The sequence below is a fragment of the Grus americana genome, chromosome 1 (assembly GCF_028858705.1).
Source record: "Grus americana isolate bGruAme1 chromosome 1, bGruAme1.mat, whole genome shotgun sequence".
Classification (NCBI taxonomy): domain Eukaryota; kingdom Metazoa; phylum Chordata; class Aves; order Gruiformes; family Gruidae; genus Grus; species Grus americana.
The window spans coordinates 174,009,126-174,019,332 of record NC_072852.1 but is presented as its reverse complement, the minus strand read 5'-3'; the positions used below and the strand labels follow the sequence as shown (position 1 = coordinate 174,019,332).

General features: G+C 50.0%; 1 protein-coding gene across 1 annotated transcript; it reads right to left on the bottom strand.

The window, feature by feature from the left end:
• Nucleotides 1–328: 328 nt before the first annotated feature.
• Nucleotides 329–9,519, bottom strand: LOC129205424 (T-cell activation Rho GTPase-activating protein-like). The gene is made up of 7 exons (XM_054822983.1): nucleotides 9,126–9,519; nucleotides 8,653–8,828; nucleotides 8,199–8,360; nucleotides 7,912–8,021; nucleotides 7,597–7,792; nucleotides 6,899–6,954; nucleotides 329–2,098 (listed from the first exon to the last, which is right to left on the bottom strand). The coding sequence occupies exons 1-7, from the start codon at nucleotides 9,448–9,450 to the stop codon at nucleotides 2,038–2,040; spliced, it is 1,086 nt and encodes a 361-aa protein (XP_054678958.1). The 5' UTR covers nucleotides 9,451–9,519; the 3' UTR covers nucleotides 329–2,037.
• Between the last annotated feature and the right edge of the window lie 688 nt (nucleotides 9,520–10,207).

The following is a 10,207-nucleotide window of genomic DNA, read 5'->3' as shown; positions in this document are numbered from 1 at the left end:
ATGAGTGAACTCGGGCAGCAATGGAGTATCACTGGTATCTCAGACTCCATTCAGAACTTTCATGCTGTTTGTAACAAACTCCCAAAGGCACTTCTAACAGCAAAACAATGCTTTGTAATCCTCGGGTGCCTTCTTTTCTATCAGAAGCTCTACTTATAACTTCCGTAGCTTTCCCAATAGAAGCCTGAATGGCTGTGCAAGATATCAGAAGGCGAAACACACATTTTCTCTGACACCTTGAACACAGAAACCAACACAGTTTAATATGAAGTATCTCACTTTTTCACATAAGCAACCTTTCATATTACATATTTTCATTCTATTATAAAGCTTGTGTCTCTATATTACATACATATTTATACACCAAAACTGCCAATGTAATACAATGTTTTTCTATGTAACCACCCTGTTTATGTAAACTGCATTACAGACCATTGTTCACTGCTTCCATTTTGCTTGTTCTTATCTGCCATTAAAACCTGCATAAATTTACCTTGGAGGCTCTTCAGGACTTCAGCTTTTATGATTTTTATTGTTGTTGTTGTTGGTTTTGTTTTTCATCGGGCTCAAAGCAAATTGCTTCTGAGCACTGTCAGGCTAAGGAGTGATATCGCAGTATAGTTAACACGTAAGAGGTGTACCATCATTCCAGCACACCTGTCCGGTCAAACAGGGGAAAACTCACAGCTTGCCTGTGTGATGCAGCTACATAGACACATTCTTTCTAGCATAGTAAGATCAGCACAAAAGGCCAACATTTCAGTAGTGATATGTGTCCCCATAAATATGCTTGTATGCGAATGCAGTAGGGAAATAATTTTAGAGTTTGCTATCAGTTTTCTCCAACCTGGAGAAAATAACTTCAAACGAATGCAGTCCATTTCACTACCTACGTACTTACAGGAAAGTCTGGAAAACAATATGTGCCTTTTTACAGCGTGCGGTACTGGGTAATAGTAAAAGTGCAGTGACAGGAGCCTTTTTAATGAGTGTTACGCTCCTGGTAGCAACAGCACACTGGGGTTTGGAATAAACCAGCTGCAGTTGGCTGACAGCTTGGGAAAAGGTGCGTTTGCAGAGTGTCACATAATGCAGTTGATGTAATTCTTGCCAATGATCACAAGTGTAAATAGAGCAGCACCGCTGCTTCCAGCCTGCTGGATCACAAGGCACTCGATCTGCAGCTCAAAAGGGATATGCGGCTCTAAAGTATTTTTCATGTCAAATGAGAAAGCAGTATTCAAAGACGGTCCGAATATGTAGTGACTGCTTTTGAAAGGATGTGCACAAGGTATCTTAGGTCATCTCTACCAATACTTGTCAGTACAGTGACTCATTAACATTAAATTGATTCTAAGCTTTTGGGGAAAAGTGTCTCAGCTTCCTACAGACTGTGTATTTACATACCGTTTAAAAGGAAAAGCGAAACATCTTGGAGAAATTCAGCTTCTGTTCACTCTCTAGCTGACAGCACAAATGGTCATCTACTGCCATCAAAATGCCTCTGATGATACCAATTCTGAGAACCTTTTGAAGAAAACCCCACAGCAGTCCTATCACACCATTGAAGAAAATGGGTAAAAGTGAGTTAATTCAAGGATATCACTCCTCCAAAGTCCCCTTGATGTCGTGAAGAGTTAGATTATCCTTCAACTAGTTTATGAGTGACAGCACAACATTACATCATACTGACCTCCTCTATTCTGTACATAGCTACTTACAGTAGAAACTCACTAATTGGCCCTATTGGCTGAAAAAAACAATGCAAATTTTTGAAAGTTGCAAATTGGTATGTGAAAAAAATGCATCAAAACCTCCCAAGTGTCCTTTGTTCAGTTATTTTGACAGTTATAACATATATTATTCATTAGACTTCATATTGCTGGTGAACGTTCTGGAAAAATAATGAGTCGTGATCGCACTCTCCGAAGCTCCTCTAGACCATCCAGCTGAGTAAAAAGGGTGACAGCATGAGGGTGTGGTAGGTTTTCAATTGACAGAACACTTTTTTGCTCAGAAGAATAGTCTGATGAACCATTAAGGTATACAAGAATCACATGCCGTATAAGACATTTCTTCAGTAGTCTCTGCAAGCTCCCTTGAGAAAGAGAGGGAAAAAAGAAGACAGCAATTAGGGACAAGGGTGAGAGGATAACAAGCAACTCATGCATGGACGTGAAATCCAATACCCATTCACAGTCCTCCTCTGCAGGATTCCTTATAGCTGGGTATTAGGGATCGGTATTATCATACTAATCGTTTAGATTGTGGATGTTCAGGGAGGCTTCAGTGACCGCAAGGGCTTTTGACTCAACTGCTGTATAAATCTACGCTTAAATGGCCAAGCCTGGATACAGCTGCAATAAGAATGGAGGGAGAAACTGAACATGAGTAAAGCAAAGGAAAGAATAGTAACAGAAATCAACAAGTGCGTACAAAACACAGAAACAATTTCTTACTGAAAATGGTGAAATATTATTGATATATGCCAAAGTATTTGATATTATTGAAATATGCCAAAGATTTCCTCAATCTCAAGAGACATTCCAACATCAAAAACGGACTGCAAAACTATTCCTGCATTCAAAATTCTTCTTTATCCTTCAATGGCAGCTGCAGAGAGGCAGTGAAAGCGCGAGAGCGCTCTAACATGGCTGAATGGGTAAGTTTGGACTCCCAGGGAAGGGCTTATTCTGCCAAGCCAAAACTCACAGTGAAACCTTGCTCCCATTAAAATCAATAATAGCTATAACAAAAGAACAGGGGCCCAAATAACAGTTCATCATTGTTTCCCGTGTAGGTACAGCTCCTTCCAGGTGTTTCCAAGTGTGTTCAGGAAGTCTTCATTTTTGTTTTTCACGTTATGCCTTCTGAAATAGGCATATCAAACAAAAGCAATGCACTTGGCCAGACATACATTCTGGGGACCAAAATTCACTGTAGTTCCTTTTGCTCCCGTCATCATCATTCTTCTGAATATTGTGGCAAATTTATTTCATGGCAGAAACATCTGTTTGAACAGTAAGTTTGGGTAATATATCAGAGGAGGAGATTTCTGAATGTAGAAAAAGAACAAAGAACAGAAACACACAGCACTTGCAGTCAAAACTAAACAGCTTGGTTCAAATGCCTCAACTCAGATCCCAAATATTGGCAGTGAACATCTCCCTACCACCCCCCAAGATTACTAGCATAAGCATAAGTCATTAAAACATGATGATAAGAAAAAGAATGCAGTGGATGGATGAGTATGAAGGCATATATGTGACATATATTTGTGCTTACAAAAATGGTGTCACTAGAGCACTTTTCCACTAAAAGAAAGCTGTAAGGAAATGATTAACTGATTCATACCAGTAGGATTATTCTGCAGGTCATTATGCAGACGACCAACTGGTCATTTGTTTAATTTAACCTATAGAGTCTACCAATTCCCTTTTGGGAAGCACAGCGTGAAAGAATTCAGTCAGGCAGGCTTTATACAACGTGCACATGGGCAGACTCCACCTACAGAACAACATTATTTCTATTGCCTTCTTTCATCCCTAACATCTTTAGCAGTGTTTCATAATCAAATTTTTCTTTCTCTGTCGTCCTGTTCATGGAAGAAGGGTATGGCTTGCATGTGGTTTTACCAAAAAAATTAAACCCACCAAAAATTCTCTCATAGCCAAAATTTCATGCAAGAAAAGCAATAGTATCCTGCTTGCAGAGAAAAAAATGGGACTGGGAATGCAATGGATACAGAAGACAAACAACAGCAATCCTCCCTATTAGCACACCTAATAGTGGCATAGATTCTGCAACACTACACCAAAATTTATGCCGAAATGGTTTCAAAATACTGGGCAGCACAGGAACACTGGTAAAAAGAAAGGTAGGCCTAAGATAAACCTAGGCGGGGCAAGCTGGTTGGGAAGAGATTTATTTTCTCTTCCTGTGACGTTTCCTGTCTTCAGCTATTATTCACAAACCTTGAGGGTTAGCAGTCTGCCATTAACAGAGACAAAACCCTAACAGAGAGCCATGAGGAAAACAGGAAACCACACATGCATCTACAGGGTTTCTAATGGGCAGGGGGAGAAAGAGAATCAGAAAGTCTCGGTCTTACTCCACAGTTTCCCCTTACATTCTCTATAACCTTGAACAAGTGGCTTATCTTCTCCCCAGTTCATTTTCTTCTTTGCAAAATTACATAAATGCTAATGACATACTTGGAAGATATTTGGACTTACTCCTGCAGAAAAGAACCAAAACAAAAAATGTGGACTAGATGACATTCTCACATTTATGCCAATCCAGAATGAAAATATGGAATTGTTCACACAAATAAAGGTGATAAAAAAGTGGGGTTTATACTCAAATCTCTAGGCTGCAGACTCTCTACAAATAAGAGATTTTGGCATCTAGTGTGGGCTTTTCCCAAAAGGATGTGACAACGGCATCCTTCACTGAAGAACACTTATCCTGACCTGCTGCCTTTGGAATGAAATTAAATATATTCAGAGGACTTCTAATACATTTGCAGTGGCACTAAAAGTGAGAAAAACAAGTCAGAAATTTTGCTTTGCTTTCTTTCCAGATGAGACTGACACATTGCCCAACTCATACTGGTAACCAGTTGTAGCAAGGATGTCTGCAGGACAGAAACAATTGGTATTTTTGTGACATCTTGTGGCAACTAGTATCATACTTCCTTTATTCTTTCAATTCTAAAAACTCTATTAGCGAATCTGGACAGTTTGGTTTTTTCCATTTGAGAAGATTAAAGAATTCCCTAATCCTTCTCCAGCATAATCAGCACAATCGATTGCTCAGGCAGTATGTCCAAAGTGTTAAGGGTACTCATCTAACGAAGTGTCCTGTTTGGTTGATTCTAATTGGGCTAACTCTAATCTCACCCTAACACAGCTGTACTATCTTCACAAGAAACTCCTGCATTATACTGATCTGAAGAACATTTGCCTTCATCATTTTACGTATTGACTTTTCCATAGAAGCAATTCTGCACTAAATAGTTCCTGTGGACAAGTTCTCCCACTGTAAATTCTGATAGAATAGCTATATATATATTTTTTTTTCTGACAAATTTAAATAATTTTGACAAGAACTTTGGCTCTTGAAAAAACAGTAAAAAATAGAGGGAGCTGTAGACACTTTGGGCTAAGAAGAACTGAAAGAAAAGATGACCTGAAATGCATCTTCTGGCAACCTCACATTTTTTATTAACTTGGAATATTTGTTTCCTTCATTAGGATCTTTACTCCTCAAAGAAATGATATTTCTTCCCCTTAATTGTCACTGTTACAGCAATTGCTGCAGAAGGGTTTGTTCCCTCTATCTTTCTACAAAATGTTTGATTCAAAGTGCAGGTAAAGATAAAGTCACTCTCAAACCTAACTGCACGTGCTGTAATTGCTTTCATCATTGCTTTCTCCAGTGTCCGTGAGAATATTAATATATATGTATTATGGGAGATATTGCCTTGCTGTGTTCTAGTGAGGAAGCGATAGCCTCTGTTCATGAATCCAGTGAGAAGAGAAAGAGAAAGAGGAGTGGAGTTGGAAGGGACCTACAATGATCACCTAGTCCAACTGCCTGACCACTTCAGGGCTGACCAAAAGTTAAAGCATGTTATTAAGGGCACTGTCCAAACGCCTCTTAAACACTGACAGGCTTGGGGCACTGATGACCTGGCTAGGAAGCCTGTTCCAGTGTTCCCTCTCAGAAAAGAAACGGTTCCTAATATCCAGTCTGAACCTCCCCTGACACAGCTTTGGACCATTCCCACACATCCTTTCACCAGATCCCAGGGAGAAGAGCTCAGCACCTCCCTCTCCATGTCCCCTCCCCAAGAAGCTGTAGAGAGCAATGGGGTCACCGCTCAGCCTCCTTTTCTCCAAACTAGAGCAGCCCAAGTCCTCAGCCGTTCCTCATAGCACATGCCTTCCAACCCTCTCACCAGCTTTGTTGTCCTCCTCTAGACACACTCAAGGACCTTAACACTGTGGGGCCCAGAACTGCACACAGTACTCCAGGTGAGGCCGCGCCAATGCTGAATACAGTGGGACAATCACCTCTTTTGACCAGCTGGTTATTCTGTGTTTGATGCACCCCAGGATGTGGTTTGCCCTCTGGGCTGCCAGGGCACATTGCTGTTGACCAGCACTCCCAGATCCCTTTTTGCAGGGCTGCTCTCCAGACCCTCCTCTCCCAATGTATACTTGTCTTCAGTGTTACTTTGTCCCAAGTGCAGAATCTGGCATTTGCTTTAGTTAAATTTCATGTTAAATGCCTTGCAGTAGTACCCAGTATGATCTTATGCATAGCTTTTCCAGGTACTGAGGTCAGACTATCATGCCTGTAGTTTCCTGGGTCTTCTCTCACACCCTTCTTGTAAATAGGAACAATGCTGGTGAGCTTCCAGGCAGTGGGAAACTCCCCAGATTCACAAGACCTTTAGTAGATGATTGAGAGGGGTTCTGCTCTAACATCCACTAACCAGTGCAAAATGAAAACTGCCAACACTGCAGTAGTATTTCTCTCCTGAAGGCAGGTGCATGCTTCCTCTCTGGGGCCATCTCTGTGCACCACAGAAATATTTCTTATCCTCAGAGCATTTGAAAGAGGGATGGCAGGGTCTGCTACATACCTGGGCTCCTCATTCTTCTCGCCCTGCTCGGATTTCATCTCAGTCACCCATCCCTGAAAGCTCTCTTCCCAACCTCCTCCTCTTCCTGCCTGGCTGCCCCTCGCTCTTCTCTTCACAGGTCAGTTTTCTCTTTCTGTTTTCTTGTGAAGAGCCTGGCAAGCTTTCCATTCAATAGTATGGTTAGACAGGGAAAGCTGTGACAAACTTGAACCACTCCTGCTCTTAATCAAAGCGAGCTCATTTTACCTTCTCTCCCCAGAGGAGCTCTTCAGGTGTTGGCTTTCTACAGTGACTGGAGGCACCTGCAGTGGGAATGTGGAAGTTACCAGCTGGCAAGGACCTACCTGCCCAGTTGCTCCCTTAGCTCTCAAAGGCAGCTCCCTTGGGTGGGTTTGCTCAGCTCAGCCCAGACAGTTCTGGCGGGATCAGCGCGCAAAGCGCGACAGCCAGCCCGCACCAGCCTCACCCTGCGCTTTTGCAGGGCTGCAGGCTGGGGGATGACCTTGCTTGTCCCTGCAGCAGCGGCGGCAGTCCCACCTTCTGAGGGGGGAGGCTTTTGTTGTCACGTTGCCTGTGGCCCTGACGTACCTCTGCTGTCTCTGCTTCCGGCCCTGGTGCCGGCGACTCCTCGGCCGATGTGCCGGCAAGCCCGGCCACCTCCTCCCCAAAGAGGTCCCCGTGGTGCTCAATGAGGAACTCCACCAGCCCTGTCACCTGCACACAGCAAACCAGTGGTTTGCACCTGGGTGGCTGAAAAGGGGTCAAACAGGAGCCTTTCCTGATCCCGACCCTCGCTTCTGCGCAGAAAGCTGCAGCTGTGGGGATGCTCTTCCCAGCAGCTCCCCCACCAGCGTTTGCGGAAGAGAGGAGGCAGCCAGGCACCTCTGAACACCAAAGCTGGGCTGGGCCCGCAAGGCTGGCGCCAGCTGCTAAACACGGCGTACCTGCCCCGTCACCTGCACCAGGGCGTCCAGGGGCAGCGTCTGCTCCTCGGGTGGGCTGAGCAGGTTCGGCCCCACGCAGATGGCCAGGTTGCCGGCAGTCATCCTGCTGCTGGCCGCGTTTCTGCTGATCCTTTGCAGCAGGGACAGCAAGCTCTTGAGGAGCAGGAGGTTGGCCTGGGGCAACTTGCCGGCCACCCTGAGGCAGCAGGAAGGCAACGTGAAGAAAGCAGACCTTGTCATCACCGCTCTCCGGGGCTGATCTCACCCAAGCCCAGCCCAGGGAAGGCTCCCTGGCCACGCCTGGTCTCCACTTACTCCCTGAGTGCTGCCAGCTTCTCCTGCCTGCTGGTCTTCTGCAGGGCGCTCATCCACTCCTCGTACAGCTCTGCCCCGAGGAGCTTAGAGGGGATCTTCCGCAGGAAGTCCTGCAACGCCAAGGGCTCCGGGTGAGGCTTGGAGCGCTGCCGCCGCGAGCACAGGCAGCATCCCCGGCACTCGGGCTCCCGAGCAGGCAGCTGGCTTTTGGCTCCTGCTCTCGCAGGTGCCCATCAGCAGCATCCCCAGAGCCGGGAGCTGCCAGGCTCCAGGTCAGCAGGGTTCACCTTCAGGAGGACGGCCAGCACGTGCACAGGCTGGCTTTCAAGGTGGACCTCTGCTCCGCTGTCGAGGGCCTCCCTCAGCTCCCGGGAGACGTGCTCCTTGACCGCCAGCCGGAAGATCCCCTCCGTGGATGGCCCGTGCTCGGCCAGGAGAGCCAGCAGGTCCTGCGGGAGGGGACAGAGGAGGGCAGTGGCCGGGCTGGAGACAGGCCCTGGGCCAGGTGATCCATCCTTCCTTCCTTCCTTCCTTCCTCCCTCCCTCCCTCCCTCCGGGGCAGGAGCCAGTGTGGCCGGCTCTGCTTTCCCCGGGGCGGGACAGAGGGGTGGCTGGAGGTGGGGGACCCCCGCGGGGAGGAGCCGGCTTTGTCCCCGAGCCCCTGCCGGGCTTCCTCTGCCGGGGACAGCGCCTGTCCGCAGGAGCCAGCGGGATGGGCACCCCCTGGCCAGGCTTGCTTACCTGGATGGGCTGGGGCAGCGTGCCGTCCTGGCTGCAGAGAGCTGCCAGGGGCTGGCCGAAGAGAGCCCCCCTGCCGCCAGAGCCCGACTGCCCGGCTGCCTCTGCAGCGGCCGAGCTGCCTCGCCGCCGTGCGAAGGGCCAGGGCAGCCCCCTCCTCCTCCTGCGGGTCCCGCCTGCTGCCAAGGACAAGAGAGCAAAGAGCCGTGGAGGAGGAGAAGCGCCGGGCGAGCGCTCCCGGGGCCTCTGGGCGCTGTCCCCCCGCCGCTGAAAGCAAGGCAGAGGCAGAGGCAGAGGCAGAGGGGCGCCGTTTGGGAGCGAGGGGCCCCGGGGCTCAGCTCTGTCCCGCCGCAGAGCGATGGGGACGGCCGTGCCCTGCGGGAAGGGCAGCAGCAGCGCCAGTGCAGCAGGAGTGGCCGCCGGGCAGAGGAGGGGAGAAGGGCCGTCCTGCCCCCGTCTTCTGCATCCGCACTCACCAGCCGAGGGGCCAAGGCCACGTTCGCTGCTGCCGCCGGAGGGGACGGGAGGTGGCCGCTGCTCTGCACCAGCCTGCAAGAAAGGCGCTGCGCTCAGCGAGCGGCCCCGCAGCAGAAAGGGCCCCCCCGCCGGGGCCTCCCCGGCGAGCTGCCTCGGCCCCTGGCCCTGCGTGAGAGGTGGGGACGGCCGAGCTGGCACCCCGAGCCGTGCGATCCGCGCGATCCGCACCTGTGCCTGGCCCTGGACCAGCCTCTGCAGGCTGCTGGCGTGCAGCGTCGTGGCCTGGGCAAGGGGAAAAGAGAGCAGAAGGTGAGAAGCAGCCATGCACCTGATGCTGGGCTGGAGCAGCCTCGGGGCTGGGCAGAGCGGAGGCAGGAGGGACACTCACGGCATTGCGGCCGCTCAGCTCCTGCAGCAGGAGCTTGATGGAGGGCAGCTGGGTCACCCGGGCTCCTTCCACTCCTTCTGGTGGCCTGTGCCAGGGGAAGGGGGAGAGAAAGAGCCCTGTGAGAGAGACCCCAGCGGCCTTTACCCTCTCCTGCCAGCCCGGGGAGCACTTGCAAGTTGCCCCGAAGCAGCTGGGGGGGGCAACTCTCCCCAGCTCGGGAGCGGTGTTTCCGCGTGGTGGGGCTATGCCTGGAGCATCCCCCCACCCCCGTGATGTGAGCACGGCCCCCCCCCCGAGGCTGCACTGCCAGGCAGGGCTTACCCAAGGAGCGCGCTGAGCCAGAGCTCCTTCAGTGCCCGGGAGCTGCGGCAAGAGAGAGGAGAAACAGCCTGAGTGCCCGCTGCTGCCCAGGCTGCGGGCAGAGGCGGGCGCCGGCACAGCCCTGCCCCGTGGGGACAGCTGCAGAGGCAGGACGAAGGCCCGTGGGGCAGGACAGAGGCGCTGCCCAGCCCTGGCGCGGGACGTGGCAGCCAGACTCACGGGAAAGTGATGGTGCAGAAGCCGCAGGGCCAGACGAGGACGAGGGAGTTGGTGTGCCGGCCCTCCTCCTCCTCCTGGGCGGCATCCCCGGCTGCCCCCTTCCTGCTGGTCAGCACCTGCAGCTGGCCCAGGGCCAGGCAGAGCTGCGGGCGC

Excerpts from the sequence above, each read along its gene's own strand:
- LOC129205424 (XM_054822983.1), bottom strand. The coding sequence starts at position 9,450 with ATGGCTGCTTCTCACCTTCTGCTCTCTTTTCCCCTTGCCCAGGCCACG. Across the intron at positions 8,829-9,125 it reads TGGCCTTGGCCCCTCGGCTG|CAGGCGGGACCCGCAGGAGG; the intron begins GTGAGTGCGGAT and ends TGTCCTTGGCAG. Across the intron at positions 2,099-6,898 it reads AGCTCCTCTGGGGAGAGAAG|GGAGCTTGCAGAGACTACTG; the intron begins GTAAAATGAGCT and ends CTCTTTCTCAAG.